The sequence below is a fragment of the Malaclemys terrapin genome, chromosome 10 (assembly GCF_027887155.1).
Source record: "Malaclemys terrapin pileata isolate rMalTer1 chromosome 10, rMalTer1.hap1, whole genome shotgun sequence".
Taxonomy (NCBI): Eukaryota; Metazoa; Chordata; order Testudines; family Emydidae; genus Malaclemys; species Malaclemys terrapin.
In genome coordinates this window covers 71,720,960-71,744,545 of record NC_071514.1, presented here as the reverse complement: position 1 = coordinate 71,744,545, position 23,586 = coordinate 71,720,960, and the positions used below count along the sequence as shown (strand labels likewise).

At 40.4% G+C, this 23,586-nt stretch overlaps 1 protein-coding gene across 2 annotated transcripts in view; it reads right to left on the bottom strand.

Moving 5' to 3' along the window:
• Window positions 1-23,586, bottom strand: part of MOSMO (modulator of smoothened) — a 110,830-nt gene that overhangs the window by 18,299 nt on the left and 68,945 nt on the right. For both annotated transcript variants that reach the window (XM_054041997.1, XM_054041998.1), the window contains 10 exons: window positions 21,224-21,362; window positions 21,030-21,133; window positions 17,387-17,467; window positions 10,061-10,155; window positions 6,915-7,034; window positions 6,166-6,240; window positions 5,256-5,400; window positions 4,397-4,592; window positions 3,022-3,092; window positions 982-1,140 (listed from right to left, as the gene is read on the bottom strand). In XM_054041997.1, coding sequence (XP_053897972.1) covers window positions 982-1,140; window positions 3,022-3,092; window positions 4,397-4,592; window positions 5,256-5,400; window positions 6,166-6,240; window positions 6,915-7,034; window positions 10,061-10,155; window positions 17,387-17,467; window positions 21,030-21,133; window positions 21,224-21,362 — 1,185 coding nt within the window. The remainder of the gene's footprint in view (window positions 1-981; window positions 1,141-3,021; window positions 3,093-4,396; window positions 4,593-5,255; window positions 5,401-6,165; window positions 6,241-6,914; window positions 7,035-10,060; window positions 10,156-17,386; window positions 17,468-21,029; window positions 21,134-21,223; window positions 21,363-23,586) is intronic.

Genomic DNA, 23,586 nt, shown 5'->3' with positions numbered 1-23,586 from the left:
TAATTGCTGAGTATTATTATGGTATTTTACCAAAAAGATATTCCGTAAAATTTCCATCTTAAGCACTTTTCTCTTCCAAAGGGCAGCATTTGACCTCTTGTGTATTGCCACTCACTAAAACAGATTACCGTATATACTTGATCATAAGCTGGTTTGTTTATAAGTCAACACCCCACCACCCAAGATGGAGAAGTAAAAATGGAAAATTTTTATGACCCGTTCATAAGCCGACCCTATAATTCAGGGGTCAGCAAACATTGGCTCCCGGGCCATCAGAATAAGCCGCTGGCAGGCCGAGATGGTTTGTTTACCTCGAGCGTCTGCAGGCATGGCGGTAAACCTAAGTAAACAAAGTGTCCTGGAACGCCAGCGGCTTACCCTGATGGACCGGGACAGCAACTGCTGGGGAATTTTTTTGGGGGGAGAAGCTGGGGGTCAGAGGAGTAACCCCTGTGACCACCTCCCACATGACCCCACCCCTAGTCCGGGACCCCCACACTCTCTCCATCCCATCTCTTCCCACCTTATTTGGGGAGGATGTGTCTGGCCTGGCTGGAGCTGCTCCGGCAGGCTGGGCAGTGCGGCCGCAACCTGCTACGGTGGGCCAGACCGGGCGGTGCGGCCACAGCAAGTTCCAGCGGGTTGGTCTGGGCGGCATGGCCACAGCTTGCTCTGGGGGGCGGGGCCGAGCGGCATGGCTGCAGCCTGCCAGCCCTGGAGCTGCAGCTGCTTCAGAGGCTGCGGGGAGAGCAGCGTGGCCAGAAGTGGAGAGACTCTGGCCCCGCCTCTTCCTTTCTGGCTCTGCTGCCTCTCCTTGCTCTTTCTGTTGGGGGGAGGGACTGTGTCCCACCTCTCCCTCTCTATACCCGTTCATAAGCTGACCCCCTTCTCTGGTGCTTCCCTTTTTTACTAAAAATATTCGGCTTATGAATGAGTATATACAGTATATCTTTAAAATATGGGTAATAAATGAAATCAAACCATTCTAGCCAGAGTGAGAGCTGTAGGTTTAGGAGGCAGCAATTTCTGTGCTCTAGTTCTCTCCTTTTTTAAGAGCATCTTTAAATCTTCTTCTGGGATAAACTGATTAACCAACTGAGTTCCTGAACGTTGCTTTAAGGATTCCACCAGCAAGGCACACTGAAATGAAAATTCAGATTGGTGCTCAGCTTAACAATTCCTTTGCAGGCAATTTAAGTATACATTTTAAACAGTCACCTTACTATTCCTTATTTGTAATACAGCAACACCTACCTGTCCCAGTCAGGATTGGAGCCCCACTGTGCTATGCACTGCACAAACACACAGAAAATTCCTGTCCTGAAGAGTACACAATCTGATTTAAAACGAGGCACAGACAAGTTGGTGTAACAAACAGGATTGAGTGGAAGAGAGAGGACAAAGCCAACAACGAAATATTTTACAGAGATTAGCTATGTGAACACTAGGTGGTTAATTTAAAATGATAAAAGCAATAAATAAGACATATATCATAAGACTCTCCTGAATATCTACCTAGTTTTTGTCAATGCAATCTCCTTCCCTCTGCATTTGCCTGAGCATCAAAGATATCAGAATACAATATACTTTCCTCAGGATCTTCCATATATTAGAAACTCAGCTTTTAAACTGTAACTTTATTACATCTGTAACAGCTTGGGACGACTGCATCTGCAACCCCCTCCATGGTATAGCCTACTCTAGGCTTCTTGGCTCCTCAGCCATCATATCTCTTGTGGGGGAGACCCAGGTCTTTGTCCCTCCTAACTGTTTTTTTTCCAGCCTGCACAGTTCCTTGCCAACAGTGTGAGTTCCTTGGCAAGCCTGACTGCCTAAACAGGCGTGCATCTACGTTTTGTTTTCTCCTCAGAGGGTGTGAACATTTATAAGTTGCCACACAGACCTTTCTAAGCAAGCACTTTTATTCTTAAGGAGAGAGCATTACAGAAAAAAACATAGTAAAAACAATCAAATAACCTACATACAGACGTTACATGTTTCCTTAGTAGATGAGGTAGATTTTCAACAAGGGAGGCAGATGATGAGGGGTAGATTTTTGCACATTTACCTCAAGGTGTCTAATTTTAGCATTAGTCAGAAGAACCGTTTCCAAAAGAAACAGGCACATCAAATGCATGACATTACGTTGAATGTAATTTGAGAACAAATCAAATGTCCATTTTTGTTGTATATAAATGATTCCATATTATATTACCTTAGTTTACAAGTAAAACTGATGGCTATGCAAAATCAACCTGGGTATGAAGAATCAATTTTTTATTACCTGTATTACAGCTGTGCCTAGATGTCCCATTCCGCTAGGTGCTGTACAAAGTAAGAGTCAGTCCCTGCCACAAAGAGTTTACAATCTACATGTACAAGACAGACAAAGATGGGAGTGGAAACAGAGGTGTAGAGAGATGGAGTGACTGGCCCATGGATCACACAGTAGGACAAAGGCAGAGAGGGGAAGGAAACCCAGGCCTCATGATTCCCAATCCCAGTGCCTTATACACTAGACTGAACTACAACTTGATTAGACTACACAGCAGAGTTTTGACCATTTTGTGTACCTTCACCAGTAATAAAGATTCTGCAGGCCAAATTATGTCCACAATTATATTTATCATTTCCATTTGGGTTGTTCACAAATAATTAAGGGCATAATTTAGCTGCAGAATCTTTATTACTGGTGATGTGCAAGAACCACCCAGCTTGACTCTCAAAGCCCAGGCTGAGTTTACAGGATTGGCAGATAAAAAGAGCATCCTTTTACTTATAAACTCATCATATTTGATATGGAATCATTGAAACACAAACATGGAACACCACAAGGCCAGTTTTATAGTTGCTTTCCAGAGCAGAACTCTATTTTTACTTTAAACATTATTTTATATTATCCTAAATCATGCACTTATAAATTATTTTGATTTCATAGCTAATGCCTGAACTCCATCAACTGAACAAATATTGTAGAGCTATTTTCTAAAGAAAATTTAAAATGGTATTTTTAAAGCATACCTTTTGGGAGTAGTTGACTGCTTTTTCCATTTCAGACACAATAATACTGATATCATCACTTTCATAAATGCCTGGTAATTAAACATATGCTTATCAATAGGTAATTATTTTAAAGAAAGTATATTGCAACTTGCAGAGCATACAAAAAAATCAACAGAAAAAGAGAACAAAAAGTAAAGTGTGTACTTCATAAGCACTAGATATAATTTAGCCCACACTTTATAAGTAATTAAAAACTTTAAAATGTTTGTCTTTAGAAATGCCTATCCGGAGTTGACTTATTATTACATTACTTTCTAATTACAGTATATACTTGATCATAAGCCGGTTCGTTTATAAGCCGACCCCCCCAAGATGGATAAGTAAAAATGGAAAATTTTTATAACCCATTCATAAACCGACCCTATAATTCAGGGGTCAGCAAACTTTGGCTTCCGGGCCACCAGGATAAGCTGCTGGTGGGCCGAGATGGTTTGTTTATCTTGATTGTCCGCGGGCACGGAGGTAAACCTAAGTAAACTAAGTGTCCCGGAGTGCCAGCTGCTTACCCTGACGGGCCAGGACAGCAACTGGTGGGGAAATTTTTTTGGGGGGAGAAGCTGGGGGTCAGAGGAATAACCCCTATGACCACCTCCCACATGACTCCACCCCTAGCCCGGGACCCCACACTCTCCCCATCCCATCCCTTCCCACCTTATCTAGGGAGGACCGGGGAGGATGTGTCTGGCCTGGCTGGAGCTGCACCGGCAGGCTGGACAGCGCGGCTGCAGCCTGCTCTGGCGGGCCAGATCCGGTGGCCCGGCTGCAGCATGTTCCAGCGGGCTGGGCCGGACGGTACGGCCCCAGCTTGCTCTGGGGGGCAGGGCCGAGCGGCAAGGCTGCAGCCTGCCAGCCCCGGAGCTGCAGCTGCTTCGGAGGCTGGGGGAAGAGCAACATGGCCAGAAGCGGAGAGACTCTGGCCCTGCCTCTTCCCTTCTGGCTCTGCTGCCTCTCCTTGCTCCCTCTGTTGGGGGGAGGGGCTGCGTCCCACCTCTCCCTCTCTATACCCGTTCATAAGCTGACCCCCTTCTCTGGTGCTTCCCTTTTTTACTAAAAAAAAAAAAAAAAATCGGCTTATGAATGAGTATATATGGTAGGTTCTATATACTAAATACTAAAGTACAGAAATCCTGCATCATTATTAAACTTTTATATTGCAGTAGCACCTAGAGGCCTTAACCAGAATGAGTACTCTGTCTATTTCAGTGCCAGTATAATAGCTTCTCCTTTACATTGTGTTAAGATATTTATCTCAGGAAACAGTTGCATGTAATAGTGCATTACAGACTTGCCCAATAGAGGAGGAACATATTAAGATGGAAGTTAAAAAACATACCTGTTTCTCCAAACCAATGAAACCTTCCATTGGCAGCATGTGCTATTTCTCTAAACGTGCTGGCGGTTTCATTTGGACTGGCATAACGAGATGGAATAATGCCATTGGGGTCAAAACCATTTATACTGAACAGACAGACATGAAGCTGCAAATCACAACCTCCACAGACATCGGCCACGTAAGTACTAACTGCATGCTAGAAGACAAAAAGAAAGGCTACTACCATGAACTTCAGAAGAGTGACTAGTTTATTGACTTGCAGGGCCAGATTCTTAGCTGGTGTAAATCAATGTCATTCAATTGAAGTCACTATATCACTTCATACCAACTAAGGATCTGACCCTCAGAGCTTAACTTTAAGTAAATGTACTCTAGAGTTAGCTACAGAACCGATGAGAGATTTCTCCTTATAATTTAAATCCTCTTCTGTCTGGAGAAGGATGTGTGGCCTGGCTGAAGAGGGAGTGGACTGTTGTCTTCTCCTGCAGATGGGGCATGGGAGGGGGGAGGAGGGGCTGATGAGGATTTGCCAAATAGAGGCAGGAGTGGGCAAGGAAGATCCTGCTGTCACTAGAAAAGGGACCTACAGTGCCAGGGAGTGTTGGGGGGGTGGGTCACAGAAAAACATCCAGAACCTTTTGAGATTCACCCAGCAATATTTCCTGCCTTGAATTATACAAGAATGAATAATTTCGGGAGGTGAAGTCACAGATCCTGGTATGGTTGACAGGCTTACTTATATGGAAGACAAGTGTTCTATCACCAAACTACAGGAGGTAGCTGAAAAAAGTTTGAGATTAATTCTGAATAAGCAATAAATATTTACAAAGAACATGCAAAATTTTGTATTGATACCTACCATCTCCTGGTCAGGAACTCCAGTGGTAAGCAGATAAAGTCCTTGAGATACATGTTTGTCTTTATCTTTGAGGTCTACTTCCACTGCTCTTCTTAGAGCACTCATGAAATTTCTACTGCCTTTGCACTGCAGGCTCAACACCCATCTAGAAAGATAGTTTTACTAATAATAAGAAAGCAGAGAAGCAATAAAAGTCACTAAACCCACTGTCTCAAACTAAAATCTCATGGTGATGCACTGGAAGATAGAAATAGCTTTTGAATTATGACATTCAGCACAGCCCGATGATACAATGGCCCAAGTGGACTGGCCTAATTTTTATACTGCAGCCACAGCAGCAAACTAGCCACTCTGAAAAGGGTCAAGGCACAGTCTTAAGGCAGAAGGATTATTAATGCACATTATATAGGAAAGCTGTAATATGAGATTCCATGTTAACTCATAATTCTACACTCATGCATCAACAGAACTGTTTACTAAATTCCATTCAGTTACATTTGTGCAGATCTTCTGAAGACAATGGGACTGCATAGGGTCAACAAGGGCATAATTTGGCATGCAGAGTGGTGCCGGTATATAGGAAAGAAAGAATCCAGATTGACTTTCAGTTCTCAGGTTGAATATGAAGGTTTGGCAGTTATTTTAAAAAATACCTGTACACTTCTAAATGGAGCACATATGATATGGAAATAATTTCAACACACTAAATATTAAATGCTATCACGCTGTTTTCACAAGTCATTTTTCAGAGTAGAACTTCACAAACTATAGTACAGCACACCATATTAAACTTTTTAAATCTGCAAAATGTTTCACTTCTCTGGTTAAACCTGGTTCTATGCTACATTTGTTCTAGGATAAGTACTTTCACTAAATTCATAAATATAAGCAAGTTATAATTTGATTATACCTCCAGGCACTTTGTAAATTTTCTGGATTTGAAGGAACCATTTCTGGTTTCCAAGACTTGATGTCACTTCCAAATCTTTGGAGAAAACAAAACAGCAGTTACATTTTCAAATTATAGCTCACAAGGGAACAATGTAAATTCCCTAGATAAAATCTAGCATTACAGATGTTTGTCATCTGATATCAGTTTCTGTTTCAAACATGGAACATTTCACACCTACCTGTGTATTAAGGAATTTTAGCATTGTTGTATACTAGGAAAAATACTATTCAGAGTTCATACACTATTGTATTTATGACTCTTGTAAATTGCAAGAGGGATTTTGTAGTGGAGAGACCTGAGAAACCCAATTATTTTTTAAAATGTGATGTTTTTGACACTTGAATTTTGCAACTGTTCTCAATACTATAATATGCACAGTATCTGTTATTTGAAATGTCCAAAATCATGCAGCATAAACATCATAAAGTAGATGATGATCCTTAATTACCAGACTGGCCACTGTATATTTCAACTATTTAAAATGATGATAAGGGCAAATTAGGGTGGCTTTCATAGGCTATTCTTGTAATTATTCAATCACAAAAAGACTGTAAAATATCATCTAAATCAGAAAAGTCATTGACAATCTTCAATAGCTAGTTAGCCACCTTTCATGTCATTTTTCTATTTAGCTACCAGTGTACTGCTTGCCCACAATGTGTTATAGGTAATCGTTTAAAGAAAAATATTTTTGATCAGCTACTTACGCTATAATATTGAAGAAATCCTTGTTTGACATTTGTTCTTCAAGTAAAAGTCGTAGGGAATGTTGGATATGAATGATGTACAAGGAATTTGTTACTGAGATATCAACAAGTATAACAACCCTAAACAAGGAACACATGCCTTAATTAAAAAAGACCCAAATCACAGACAATATTTCTGTCTCTCTGTTTAGATATTTTAATCACTACTGAATTAATTATTGTTCAAGTTTTGGCCTTAAAATCTATGAAGTAATAGATCTCTTCCCCCCCACCCCCGCAGTATTAGGGTAAAACAAAACACGCTTAGTATGGAATAAGCAAGGGCCGCATCCTGGAAACACAGGGACAATTCATGTGACTAATAGGGCTGTCAAACGAGTAAAAAAATTTATCGTGATTAATCGCAGTTTTAATCGCACTGTTGAACAACAACAGAATACCAACTGAAATTTATTATAATATATTTTGATGTTTTTCTACATTTTCAAATATATTGATTTCACTTACAACACAGAATACAAAGTGTACAGTGCTCACTTTATATTATTTTTTATTACAAATATTTGCACCGTAAAAAAGATAAAGAAAAGTATTTTTCAATTCACCTCAGACAAGTACTGTAGTGCGATCTCTTTAGGATAGTGCAACTTACAAATGTCGATTTTTTTTGTTACATAACAAAAACAAAACATGCGAATGCCTGTTCTCACTTTCAGGTGACTGTAAATAAGAAGCGGGCATCATTATCTCCTGTAAACGTAAACAAAGTTGTTTCTCTTAGCAATTGGCTGAACAAGAAGTAGGACTGAGTCGACACGTAGGCGCTAAAGTTTTACATTGTTTTGTTGTAGCCAGCGTTGCAAGATATTTATGTGCCAGATACACTAAAGTTTCATATGTCCCTTCATGCTTCAACCACCATTTCAGAGGACGTGTCCAGGCTGAAAACGGGTTCTGCTCGATAACCTCCAAAGCAGTGCGGACCGACGCATGTTCCTTTTCATCATCTGAGTCAGATGCCACCAGCGGAAGGCTGATTTTCTTTTTTGGTGGTTCGGGTTCTGTAGTTTCCGCATCGGAATGTTGCTCTTTTAAGACATTTGAAAGCATTCTCCACACCTCGTCCCCCTTAGATTTTGGAAGGCACTTTAGAGTCTTGGGTCAAGTGCTGTAGCTATATTTAGAAATCTCATTGGTACTTTCTTTGCATTTTATCGGATCTGCAGTGAAAGTGTTCTTAAAACGAACAACATGTGCTGGGTCATCATCAGAGACTGCTATAACATGAAATATATGGCAGAATGTGGGTAAAACAGAAAAGGAGACATACAATTCTCCTCCAAGGAGTTTAGTCACAAATTTAATTAATGCATTATTTTTTTAACGAGAATCATCAGCATGGAAGCATGTCCTCTGGAATGGTGGCAGAAGCATGAAGGGGTATACGAATGATTAGCATATCTGGCATGTAAAGATCTTGCAATGCCGGCTACAAAAGTGCCATGCGAACGCCTGTTCTCACTTTCAGGTGCCATTGTAAGCAAGCGGGCAGCATTATTTCCTGTAAATGTAAACAAACTTGTTTGTCTGAGCGATTGGCTGAACAAGAATTAAGACTGAATGGACTTATAGGGCCTAAAGTTTTACACTGTTTTATTTTTGAGTGCAGTTATGTAACAATCAAAAAAATCTACATTTGTAAGTTGCACTTTCCCAATAAAGAGATCGCACTACAGTACTTGTATGAGGTGAATTGAAAAATACTATTTCTTTTGTTTATCATTTTTACAGTGCAAATATTTGTAATAAAAAATAATATAAAGTGAGCACTGTACATGTTGTATTCTGTGTTATAATAAAAATCAATATATTTGAAAATGTAGAAAACATCCAAAATATTTAATAAAATTTCAATTGGTATTCTATTGTTTAACAGTGTGATTAATCATCAAGTATCAGGGGGTAGCCGTGTTAGTCTGTATCTACAAAAACAACAAGGAGTCTGGTGGCACCTTAAAGATTTATTTGGGCATAAGCTTTCGTGAGATTTTTTTAAATCACAATTAATTTTTTTAGTTAATTGCAAGTTAACTGCGATTAATCGACAGCCCTAACACACACACACGGAATAATTCTCACAGCAAAATGACTGACCAAATATTATTATTTTATCAACTACCATTGGTTAATAACATAGTAAAAACATTGTGATTGGTTAATAATTAAATCACAGTGTTTTAATATCATGTGCTGCAAAGAGCCACAGGAGACATATTAAAGAGTCATTTGCGGCTTGGGAATCTCAGTCTGAGTATCACTGATCTATAGCATTGTGTTAGTCAGTGACTGTTTGATTTTAAATAATCACTATCTAACATAATGAGATTGAGCCATATTATGGTCCCAATCCAGCAAACAATAATGCACATGCCTAACTTTAATCACATGAATAGTCCCTGTAAGTGTTTCCAGGATTGGGCCCTTACTTATTCCACACTGAGTGTGTTTTGTTTAACCCTAATGCTGGACCTGGACCCATGCAATACAGCTCAAAAGGTGAGAAGAGTGGTCTCCCACCATTTTAACTGTGGTTCATAACTCCATATACATTCTTGGGGGAAAAAAGGATTAAGTGTATGAGTGGTGCAGGGTGGAAGATTTGGTGTCTGAGCCTTCACAATAGGAAGCTTTAACACTAAGTACAGATGGCCCAACATGGTTTGCAGGAAGGGTTTTAATGTTTTAGCCTTTATGGCCATACATATCAGGCTCTGTTTACATGGGATTTAAGACCGAACATTTCCCAAAGGGTCATTTCCTAGATACCTCAAATGTAAATGTGTATTTTAACTGGTCTCATTGAAGCTATGGATTCTTTTCTAGTATATTTAAACTTTAGTGTCTTTATGGTCCAATGAACACCTCATCATCAATAATAAAAAGATATACCTACATGCTGAACAGTACAATATTAATTTTCAAAAATGGATACTTAAATTGCATGCACACATCACTTATCTGCAAATGATGCATTTAGGAGTGTACATTTTCTGTACTGTGTCTCTATGCTCATTTACAGGCACAAAGTTAACACTGCCAACAATACCACTTCTGCAACAGGGACCCAGAATACCCAATATTAATACCTCCGTTCACAAACAGTTCCCCATATTCTTCTACTAGCGATAGAAAGCCAGTCTATTCGCCTCTCATACGTTCTCACCATTCTATCAAGCTGTTTCTGTGAACAAAATATAGACAACTGATGAATGGTGATTTTTAAAATAATCTAAATTAACATATTTCTATTTCAGACTAAATCTGTATTTCCAAATATTTGTTGACCTAAAAATAGGATAATTGACTATTACAAAACTATACACATTTTAGTTAATAAAATCTAAGTATTTAAATTGATGGAAATGATCAGTTATGGTAAATTAGATAAAGTTTCCAGTACCCTTACAGTTCATATATTCTGTTAAAACATCTGCAAATAAGATACACAGAAAATGATGAAGAAACTAAAAGGGCTCCGTGGTTCTCTGACTCTCATAATCTCCACTGACCACAGGAACGTCAGGTGATAGTTTAGCTTGCTCATAATTGCCCTTTGTGCATTTTAGTTCCTCATCTGTTAATGTCACTTGATGCAATCACATTTCAATCATTTTGGCTATAACTCCATAGTCTTTAAAACTTCCTCATTAGAAGCGAAGCTGTTCCACAGTATATAAAATACTTGATTTTAATCATAGGGAGGGATACTGGCATTTAGGTCTTTGAATTTCTATGGAGGAAAGGTTCGCCACTCCAGGCCAATGGGGGCTGCGGGAAGGGCGGCCAGCACATCCCTCGGCCTGCACCGCTTCCCGCAGCCCCCATTGACCTGGAGTGGCGAACCGTGGCCAGTGGGAGCCGCGATCAGCCGAACCTGCGCATGCGGCAGATAAACAAACCAGCCCGGCCCGCCAGGGGCTTTCCCTGAACAAGTGGTGGACCAGCTTTGAGAACCACTGGTCTAGATAACACTTAGTCCTGCCTTGAGTGCAGGGGACTCGAGGTCCCTTCCAGTTCTATGACCTCTCGAGGTCCCTTCCAGTTTTATCATTCTATGATTACTTTGCATTTATCCACACTGAATTTCATCTGCCATTTTCTTGCCTAGTCACTCAGTTTTGTGAGATCCCTTTGTAACTCTCTGCAGTCTGCTTTGGACTTAACTATCTTGAGTAATTTTGGATCATCTGCAAACTTTTCCACTTCACTGTTTACTCCCTTTTCCAGATCATTTATGAATATGTTGAACAGCACTGGTCCCAGTACAGATTATTGGGGGACCCCACTATTTATCTCTCTACACTGTGAAAACTGACCATTTATTCCTCCTTTTGCTTCCTATCTTTTAACCAGTTACTGATCCATGAAAGGAACTTCCCTCTTATCACATGACTGCTTACTTTGCTTAAGAACATTTAGTGAGGGCTTTCTGAAAGTCCCAGTACACTATAACCACTGGATCCACACGTTTGTTGATCCTCTCAAAGAATTCTAATAGATTGGTAATGCATAATTTCCCTTTTCAAAAGCCCTGTTGAATCTTCTCCAACATATCCTGTTCATCTATGTGTCTGATGATTCTATTCTTTACTACAGTTTCTACCTATTTGCCTGGTACTGAAGTCAGGCTTATGAGCCTGTAATTGCCAGGACTGCCTCTGAAATGTTTAAAAATATTGGCATTACTTTAGCTATCTGCCAGTCATCTGGTACAGAGGCTGATTTAAGTTATAGGTTACATACCACATACAGTAGTTATGCAATTTCATATCTGAGCTCATTCACAACTCTTGGGTGATTACCAGCTGGTCCTCGTGACTTATTACTGTTTAGTTTATCCATTTGTTCCAAATCCTCCTCTCCCGACACCTCAATCTCGGACAGTTCCTCAGATTTGCCTTCTAAAAAGAATGGCTCAGGTGTGGGAATCTCACTTACATCCTCTGTAGTGAAGACTGATGCAAAGAATTAATTTAGCTTCTCCACAACAGCCTTGTCTTCCTTGAGTGCACCTTTACCACCTTGATCATCCAGTGGCCCCACTGATTTTTTGGTACTTTCTGCTTCTGATATACTTTACATATACATATATATATATTTGCTATTAGCTTTTGAGTCTTTTGCTAGATGCTCTCCAAATTCTTTTTTGGCTTGCTTTATTATGCTTTTCCACTTGACATGCCAGAACTTGCACGCCCCCAACTGACAGTTACAGTTCCTTGGGCTGCTGGCAGAATAGCCGGTTAACCTTTACCCACACAGATTTGGGATGCTGCCACAATTTTACAGAACATCGTATTAGCAAGTGGTATTTAATCTTTCCCCTGTTATTGTCAGGCTGAGTTGCCTTGCTTGGACCACAATGGTATGGCATATTCCCTTCCCGCTCCGGCACTACTTCTGTGAGTGGATCACTGGGAAAAACAAACTTGGTGGCATACACTCCCAGGCAGCCTCTGGGCCTCTTAAACACCTCCCTTCTCTGCCACTTTACTATCCGTCCGATGGATAAATCCTCAAGGATTCACAACTGCCGAAATTCATTCAGCAGTCTTTACTATACTATTCTTATATGTATCTCATGTCCTGCCCCATCCCTATTTAAGGGACCTGGTTAAGTACCCCCCACATACTCACCATCCTGTATGGTCTAAAATGCTTACAATCCCCATATAATTCTGATGCTAACCTCAAATGTATACTGCCCAAAATAGGAGACTCTGAGTAGCTGGCGTAGTTACCTACCATAGAACGCTAAATCCTCAAACCTAACAACTGCTATTTGTTTTATCTGTTTATCAGTGACCTTTGTGGGGGGAACTTCAACACCTGCAGAACATCTGTTAACTATCAGATCCAAACCCTCCCCCCTCACACACACAAAAAGAAGAACAGGAGTACTTGTGGCACCTTAGAGACTAACAAATTTATTAGAGCATAAGCTTTCGTGGACTACAGCCCACTTCTCTGTACGAGTTTTTTCATGAGGTTGATGGATTTCCATTCCATACGGCTAAATGCAGTGCCTTGCATAATGACAGGTTTCAGAGTAACAGCCGTGTTAGTCTGTATCTGCAAAAAGAAGAACAGGAGTACTTGTGGCACCTTAGAGACTAACAAATTTATTAGAGCATAAGCTTTCGTGGACTAGTCTAATAAATTTGTTAGTCTCTAAGGTGCCACAAGTACTCCTGTTCTTCTTTTTGCGGATACAGACTAACACGGCTGTTACTCTGAAACACACAAAAAGGAGGACACATTTACAGAGATTATTCAGGAGATCAAGGCAAATGTGAGGAATGCTAGGGAGTGGTGTGAAATCTGCTGGAGGAGACACGGAAAGACGGAGGCACAGAAAACATGCTGCTGCTACTGAAGCAGCAGACACCACTGTTGAACAGTGAATATATCAAGGATAACATTGCAGCAGTTCCACCCACTCTAAAGCATGAATAATATTGGCTGCTGGTAAGGATCATACACCTCTCCACCTCTGAATCACCCACCCTTCTTGCAGTAGTTCCCATTACACTCAATTCCAATAGACAAACAGCATAGGGAATAAAGAGAAATGTTTTGACTAGTCATACTGCAATCTGTGATGCAAGACATCCAGTCTGCATTTGAAACTTCTTTGTATGTAGTTTATGGTGTGTGGTTAGTACATTCAAAGTTGTTTGTGAGGCACTTCTTACTGTGTTTTAAATAAAGAGTTCAAGGTTGTTGAAAGTTACTGCACACATTTATTGTGTTTTTTGGCATTACAGAGCTGTCTGAGATGGTAGAAAGTACTTCATATAACCAGAAAGGCTTCTATACCACAATAAAAAATTTCAATAAGCTATTAACGCTAATAATTCACGTGCACTACAAAAAATTGCCTTTATGCAATCCTCATTAAAATTTCTAATACAAGTCATATTCATGCTTATTATCCAAAGACTGGCTCAGTCAGTGTACATACTCCATGAGACAATGTCCGGCTACTATCCACCGCCAGAGGACCCTCTTAAGCTTCCTTCAGCCACACAGTGATAATGGTGGCACTATTAACTGGTTTACTTTCAGACGGTTTGATTTTAGCCGACAGCCTGTCTGTCCACCTCACTTCATCTACCCTGGCATTAGGGTCTCACCCTTGGTCTCACAGATGTTATGCAATCTGCTGCATGCAGCAATAACTGCAGGAAAATTTTCCTTGCTGAATTTGAGTCTTGCCATGAAATACCTGCCCTTCAGTCTTCCAAAGACACACTCACATTCATTCTGTAGCTGCATAGGGGATAATTAAACCTTCCCTTACTTATGTCCAAGTTGCTGGTGTTTGGTTTCATAAACCAGGGAAGCAAAGTAGAGTCACTAAGAATCACAATTGGCATAGAAACTCTGTTAATGTCAATTAGATGTCTGGAAAAAGCGTCCCAGCTTTCCGTTTGTCAAAAAGTCATGTATTTCTAAAAATTCAGGTGTCATGGATTTTTCCAGACCAGACCAAAGACAACTTTGTGTTATCAGTACATCAATTCTTGGTGATCCACCAAACTACAAAACCATCAAGATACACCCATTTTATTTACTTGGAGGCTGGTGGTCGGGAGGGCACAGAATGGGGACATGTGTAGTCTACTGTCTCAGCAATTAAGGAAGCCCATGTTGTTGAATCCATCTATTATTTCCTGCATGTTGCCTTGCCTTATTGTCCTGTATAGCAGGACATGCTTTATTGCTTTGCATACCTCAATTATGACTGCCTTCATTGTTGATTTTCCAATGCCAAACTGATTCCTCACTGCTTGACAGCATTCCAGGGTTGCAAGTTTCCATATGGTGATTGCCATTCATTTTCATCTTGTAAGGGCAACTCTTGTCTTGGTATTTCTGTGCTGCAGGACTCGGGTGAGCTCAGCACATAACTGCAGGGATGTGGAGTTCTGCATCTGAAAGTTCTGGACCCCAGTGCTGGTTGACTTAGGTTCGCATGACATTCCAATTGTGCCACTTGGTACTCACTGAATGGGAGCACCCCAGGCAGTTGTATGAACAGCTGTAATAGCCTAGCCACTACATTCACTGTCCACTCATCTTCGGCTGAGCCTGAGTGGTGCAGCCTTGAAAATACAACAAAGTTTCTTCTCTGTACCGCATCCATGTTGTTATGAGTTTGAAAATGGTGCACGAGAGTGGTAGATTATGTGGTGGAACAGAACAAATTGTGTGCATTTAACCCAAATTCCCAAAATTTCCTGAGAGGAATGAGGTATCCCACAATATACAGCAGCTACCTCATAATGCACAGTGACAATTTCCCATGAGGCAGTGTTCCTGAAGGCAGCATGGAGGACACTGGAATACTTATCCACAGTACAACATACCTTTTGCTGGTCTAACCTGATGCTCTATGGACATGATGGACCAGTACAAACAAAGCGTGAATGAACTCTGCTGAAATAATTGCACTATGCTGGCAACACTTTTCCTGTTCAAAATTTCTAGAGTAGATAAGACCTTAGGGCATTCTAAAACCTGAATTACACAGTACCCTGAATTGCACATACAAGGCAAACTGGTGCATATATGGAAGGGGGCGGGGGGAAGATGTATAGTCAGGAGACAAGAGTTCCCTGTTTTCTATTCTTTAACAGGTCTGGCTACATTGCTCAGAGGTGAGCCCTAGCATTTATGGCTACATAAATTACATTTCATCCAAACATATGGAAAGGCTATTGTGGGAATGATCATCCAAACCTGAAGCTAAAATGCGACTCACAAATATGATATGCAGAGCTACTAAGGACTATAAAGTGAACATTTCTATGATGGCCCTTTGATGATTATTAACACTAAGCACTTATACAGAACTTTTCATTCATTAATCTCACACCACTTCACAATGGTAGGTAAGAATTACCCTGATTAATTGATGGAGAAACTGAGGCACAGAAAGGGTAACTAATTTTCAGGTCACATGGCAAATCAGACTATATTTTGAATTTTGCCTATGTCTCCTGACTCCTGTCTGTCTAATCTCCTATCACCTGACAATACTGCTTCTTTTTAGGTGTAACAGCAGTACACCTGAAACAAAACAAAAAATAAAAACAAAAAAAACCTCCAAAAAATTAATGGAGATATCCTATCTCCTAGAACTGGAAGGGACCATGAAAGGTCATTGAGTCCAGCCCCCTGCCTTCACTAGCAGGACCAAGTACTGATTTTGCCCCAGATCCCTAAGCGGCCCCCTCAAGAATTGAACTCACAACCCTGGGTTTAGTAGGCCAATGCTCAAACCACTTAGCTATCCCTCACCCCAAAATATTTCAGCAGTGCTGGATGCTGTGGAAACATATTCAGAACAGAGCCCATGTTGTAGAAATAAGCAGTGATTTGGTGTTCTAAATCTAGACCCATGTGGCATCACAACTCATATCATCCGCTTTTTATTCCTGCAAATTTCCTCTTGATATAGACTGTCATGTTTCTGTCACTTTCTGCTTCCAAGCTGCCACAGGTTGCCCTCAGTGTCCTACACTGATCTGGTATTATTAGTTTTTCACCACTCTCCTCAGTCTCCTCCCCCCAGGTGTTGTGCATCATCTGTTGCTCAGTTGGAAAACCCCGGCAGAGTCACTTCATTGGTGATGGTCATGGAGGAAGCTCTTTATACAATGCACTGTTTTGCAGGGCAACAATTTCTGTTTAATCTATGCTTTATGAAGCCCTGGAATCAAATTCTTGACCTCAGAATTCTTTGCCTGTCTCTTCTTTCTGCATGTGAACTGTCTGGGCCTGCCATGGTAGCAGGGTGCTCTGTCTTACTGCCATAGACTGCAGCCATATCACAGAGCAGTTGTTGGAGCTTTGTGAGTGCTTTGCTTGCTAAAACGCCCAATATATGCCCTAGTTTTATTTTTTTGTCTGACCAATGACTGCTAGGCATTCTGCTTTATTGGACTTGTTTACTTCTCAGACTGAATAGAATGGGGACATACTCGTAATTAAGGTATGAAATTATAGGAGAGGATTGTATTAGGGTGGGTTTGGGAGTTACTGCTTTTAATACTGTAAAACCAGAATAGAATGGAATAATTACTACATGTTCAAAATAACTTGCTGCTGGACAACAAAGCATGTTTGGCACTAGTCCAGCAGTGCTCCTGACAGACCTATTCCTCTTGTTTAGAATTTTTCATTGTTAGATGAATCTGTTCATATATCCAACCAGGTTACTGGCTCCTGTATGCTGCAGATACAGTAATGACAGCTGTAAGCATCTCGTTTTGTAACCCACTGTGCCTGTGAATCCTCTCTGTTGCTGGCCTTTTCTCAGAGCAGGATAATGACTGAGATGGAATAACTAGGTGTGCATGTAGTACTGGATAGCAGGACCAACTAGACAAATATTAATAACTCACCTGATAGTCATATAATATTGGTGGGTCCACGTGAACATTTTTCACAGTCCCATCATGCCATTCAAACTGCATCATTGCTTTCTGAAAGGATGAGAAAACACTCAGCTGTTTAAAGCAACATGTATGTTGTAAGTTACATAAACATAACATTCTTTCCATTGAGTTTATTAATGAAGAAATACACAGACGATAGTTAATGACATTATATGTCTGATTTAAATCCATAAATGTAAGAAAACTCAAAGTCTATGGAGTTTCACCTGCTTACATCAGGGCTGAAATTGGTTCCGTGAGCCTAAGAGGCAGAACACAGAAGGATATCTAAACCTGCACTGATTAGGCATCACACTTTCAAATAAATACTACTTTTTCAGATAAAAATCTATCAGACAACCTCTTTGGACTGGATGTTCTATACAGGATGAAAGCTTTCTGAGCAGGCCATACAATGAGGCATTATATTTTTTTTAAAAAGTTATTTATTTGGGGCCAGTGCTGCAAGGTACTCCTGCAAGAGTATTCGCAACTCCAATGAAGTTCAAGGAAGCTGAAAGTATTTAGAATCTCACAAGGCCAGTCCAGAGAAGTTATTTAGGGTCATACAACTAGGAATACTGCTCTCTGTGGCAGCAATGCTACACAATTGAAAACAAATACTTTACCTCATTTTTCCATCAGTGTATGACGACTTCAGGTAATATGAAAATAATAAAGAGATTTGGATACATATTCTGATTATATTCACCCAAGGAGACAACCCCTTCCTCCACCCCCCCCAAAAACCCGTATCAAACCAATCAAACAACCTTTCCCCCTCAAAAAAACAACCACCCCCCAAAATCCCACTTTGGAGAATAAGTTTTACAGTGTCATCAGATTGTAAAACACAATTAAAAAAAATAGTTTCTGGCAGCCCAACAGAAGTTTCAGAGCTGATTTCCCCTCACTGAAAATGCCCTACCTCTACCCTCAGCCCTCTGCTGTAACCAGGAGGGCTAACAGACAATGACAAAGAAGCTTATCAAATACAGGAGAACTACAAAACATTAGTGTGCCCTTCTTATATGCTGATAAACTACCCTGGGCACTCAGACGGCCTAGTAGAAACACTGCAAGCTGGGAGGGGTTGCAAGCACTGAGGAGGACAGGATTAGAATCCAAAATGACCATGACAAATTGGAGAATTGGTCTGAATTCAATAAGATAAAATTCAATAATGACAAGTGAAAAAATACTTCACATAGGAAGAAAAAAAATCAAATGCACAACTATAAAATGGAGAGTAACTGGCTCGGTGGTAGTACTGCTGAAAAGGTTCTGTGGGTTATAATGGATCACAAGCTGAATGAGTCAACAATGTGATGCAGTTGCGAAAGAGGATAATATCATACTGGGGTGTATTAACAGGAGTGTCATAAAAAACTGTCAGCTTTAGCTGGTAATGAAGGATTAACTGCTTCCTCTGGGGAGGACAAAATAATTGCCAAAGATGCAGAAGGGGTCACACGTTCCTCCAGATGATGATGATCAGTACTCTGTACATCCTGTCTGGAATCACAAAGACCAGGCTGTTGAGACTGTTGCATTGATTTGGGAGGCTCAACTGTAGGAGGCCATCTATTCCTGGATGAGGTGTGGAGGCGTGCTCAAAAAATATGGTCCTAAATAACGAGGTTGAGGATTTCATAAGACCAAGAAGGCATACCATAAGGATATGGCATATGAGATCATGGTGGAGGAATCCAGGGAATCTGCACTTTGCCCGATCTATGTCTCTCACAGCAAGATGATGTGACCCTTTTTGATTCCCGCTCATGGATTTACTCAGGCTGGGAGTATCTGCTATGAAAGAAGAACTTCTGCTATAAGCTAATGAAAAAGATTCAGAAGAATAAACTTCCTCTAGAGAAAAGCTGATCTCTGACGAACTTTGGGGTGTTCTAGACAATTCTCCCTGAGATCTAGATATTGGGTGCTGATGAGGCTGGACGAAGTTAAATCTTCCTTATCAGTACCCCAGGTACTGACAGAGGCTTTGTAGTTGTTGGTAATGGTGTCGTGTTTGGAAGGTTAGGTTCCAGTTCCAGTGCAACAGTTAATCCAGATGTTGCAAATGTAGCCAGAGCAGAGGTTGATTGCTCTGAAGGAGGCGGTATTGAGGGCTCTAATACTATGGGGATCGATGTAGCTCTCGTTTCTCTATGTGGTACCAAGGTTTCTGGAACTGACTGAACCACTGTAGTCAGTATTGATATAGGAGGGTTGTCAACTGAGCTCAAATGGTAGTGCCAGGGCTGAAAAGTGCATCTCTTGTGATAGAGTAGAACCGAGGCGCAGGTCAGATGTATAGTAACTCTTTGACTTCCTCTTAGATTATACTGGGGATGGTGATAGTGTTAAGGGAAAACAGCATATGGAACTCCATTTTGTGTTTCAGGCCCACTATTAGTTAGAAGCAAGCATTCCATGTACTAGGAGGGAGAAGGGGAGGCATTTGGACACAAGAAGATAAGGGCAGCAGTTGAGAAACAAGCTAGCCGCATGCCTAAGCAGCTGCAGCATTAGGCAGCATGCCTAGAGGGGATAGGTGGAGATAAGGGAAAAGTTTGTTTATTGGCTATGACTTACGATGCACGAGGACAGTATGCTTTGCTAAAAAGTATATAATCTCTGTGTAACCTGCATTCTGAGTCCCCTCCTGACTAGCAGGGGGGCACCACACTCGAGTGTAATAAACCTGTTATCTCTGTAATTCTCTGCAGTTGTGGACTTGGTTCTTGTGCCTCAGCCTAGACTCGAACTGCACGTATTATAGATATAATTCGCAACAATAGGTTCGGAGTCATGGTCTTAGATGTCTGCTCTTCTTTCTCACATATAGCTGGAGCAACTGACTGACCCATATTGCAAAGAGAGCTTCCAGGTAACATTAACTGTAGTTGAGGGGCATTGGCTCTGTATAGTCACAATGCTGGAAAAGGTAAATAGTGCTAAGGTCATGTTTCCCAACAATGAGAATACGCGGAGGCCATCTTGGAAAGATGTTGTTTGGAACACAGTGTTTGCAACACACGAATAATAACTTGTCTCCACAGAAACAGTCTACCAAGCACTTTATGAAAGTGTTGGTTGCAACACCCTGGATGAGGTCTTTAGCTCAGATCCGGGTGAACCAGTGCAGTCTACAATTATTTACTCGTAGTCTGCACAGGAAGCTACAAACCTTGCAATTGCACTAGTTCAGCCAGCTGCCTTAACTCTTCCCGCAATGCAGTGTCTGAGGTTTGGAAAATTACCACACGTGTGAATAATATCTGGCTGCTTTGAAACTTTCAATCAGTATACTGTGGTTACTTATCTAAATTGCCCATGAAACAGTGCATCGGCACAGCAATACTGTAGAAACATTTTAAATATTTCTTTGAAGAATTACAAACATAGCTTAGACATCAGGCTGACTTTTCAGTCAATGGTTTTACCTAAGGACATTTAAAAAGCAAAGAGCACTTGATTAATAAAGTGGGCTCCAGAGAGGAAAGAGCTGCAGCTTTGTGAAAGCGAACATACATTAAAATGAGTCATCACTATCTTGTGTAATAGATAAAGGAATATGGAGGAGGAGGAACAGGTTCCAATTATTTACCTCATGCAGAGTTGATGACACTGTTTTCTGAAGAATAGGCACAAATTCTTCCACAGGTGAAAAAGCATTAGGAGCCAAAACTTGATAAAGGCTTAACTTCTTGGCTATAGCAAGCAAGGAAAATGCTAAATGAAATATACACTTATTTTGTAATCCATGCTTCATACCATATTAAGCTCTTTTATATGCAATACCTTTCAATCCATTTGTCTTTAACCAGGCTGCTGAGGTTTTGGCCAGGAAGCTTGGCATTTGTATAACAAGAGGTTCTTCATGCTTCGGAGGCTTGGGTAGGAAACTAGCAGGCATCAACTTGATAAATTCTTTGGAAATCTAAAGAGATTTAAAAAATGCTTTATGTAAATATCAGTATTTATTTTCTCAATTTTAAAACATAGAAGCATAGAAATGTAGGGGTGGAAGGGACCTTACGAGGTCATCTAGTCCAAGTGCCCTGCACTAAGGCAGGACCAAATATACTTAAACCATCCCTGACAGATGTTTCTCTAACCTGTTCTTAAAAACCTCCAGTGATGAAGATTCTACAACCTCTGTTGATAACCAGTTCCAGTACTTAATTATGCTTATAGTGAGAAAGCTTTTCCTAATATCTAACCTAAATCTCCTTTGCTGCACTTTAAACTAACTTTTATTATTTTTGTTGCCCTTCTGTGGACTCTCTTCAATTTGTCCACATCTTTCTTAAAGTGTGGTGCCCAAAATTGGACACAATACTCCAGCTAAGGCCTCACCAGTGCAGAGTACAAGTGGTGCATTTACCTCTTGTGTCTTACACACAATGCTCCTGTTAATAGACTCCAGAATAATAACAGCCTTTTTCACAACTGTATCACATTGCTGGCTCATGGTCAATTTGTGATCCACTATAACCCCCAGATCCTTTTCAGCAATACTAATGCCAAGCCAGTTTTTTCCCCAGTTTGTATTTGTGTATCGACTTTTCCTTCCTAAACGTAGCACTTCTCTTTATTGAATTTAATCTTGTTGATTTGAGACCAATTCTCCAATGTATCCAGATAATTTTGCCATATCAGTTTTACATATGCTAAAATGTGAAGTACCAGTTGCACAGCTAACTAAAAACTGACAGAATGCTGTAAAATATTTTGAACATAGATAACATTTCCAATAATCCCTTTTAAAATAGCTTTTGGAGTACAGCATTCCACTGCATACATTGTGTTAGGCACATTGCAAACCTGTGTACTTCAATGGGATTGCACATTATTACTGCAGCACTAGGGCTCAAAAACTGTTCTACATGTTCTTAACAACTCCATAACTATCAAGGGGTGTACAAAATACATAAAAGGAGCAGAAGTGGTGCCCCTCACTGTGCAGTAGTGTAGAAAGTCACGCTTCTTCAAAATAGACCAGATGTCAGTCCAAGGACCAGTGTGCCTGCTGGCCAATCCTACAACAATAGGGAGCCATTTGGATTTGTTCTCCATGGGACAGAGTTTTGCCCCAGTATGCTTATTAAAATATTACTGTTTATAAAAACTGAAACAAAATTACAGTTAAATTTCTCAACATTATCTTCTCCTCTGGCTGCTGACCAGGGATTTCCTCTCAACTACGCTGAGATGCGTTTCCACTACTGCTACATCTGACACTCTTTGGTCAAACAGAAATGGTTGTGGTTAAAAAACACACCCAGATAAAACTTTCTTGCAAACAAAGTACATCATTTCATTTAAACCGAGTCTCCATGCATTTATTTATACTACGGAAAAGAAGTAGGCTTTAGGTTTAATTTAGGTTAAGTTTATTCCCTTTGCACCAGAAATATGTATTTTCTCTCATCAACCTCCCTTAACCCCACTTGCCTCTCCAACATATAAATAAATTTTCAAAAAGGGATAAATATCCTAATTTTACAGAGCACACTAGAACTTATGGAGAACAGATCATGCAGATGGTTCCCTGTTGTAGCTTGTCTGGCCAACAAGTTTCTGGACTGACACGAACTAGTTTGGAGAAGCATAGCCTTCAAAGATACTACAGTGTGGGTTTGTTTCCACTTGGTAATTACAGAGCTGGCAGAAATACGTACCGCACTTGCTGTGCCCTAGTGCTGTCAGAACACTTATTATGCCTATAAAATGCTCAAGAATTATCTCCTTACAAAGGAGGGAGTTAAATTTTGTCAAAAATCCTATTCTGGGAGATGTTAAACATATCTAGAGAAAGAAATGCAAGCAGAAGCTCCTATCAGCTTGTGTTTTCCCTTGCCTTAGAAACAGGCATTTCTAGAGTCCATGAGAAAGTCCTAGTGACACCTGGTGGAAGTCCTCTTTAACTGCCTCCAAATCCCCTGGAGGAGAGGACCCATTCACCTGCACAGCATTGCCCCTTTTACCTGGGAGACAGAAAAGCGTATGTCGTTTAAAAAAAAAAAAAAAACAAGACCTTCCATGAATCTAAATTAAAAAAAAAGAGAGCTGTTAAGCTCATTTACATTAAGGTTGGTAAGCACAGATGAGTTATTAAGCTGTTTCTAGGTTGTAAGGCCCCCAGCAAGTATATGATGACT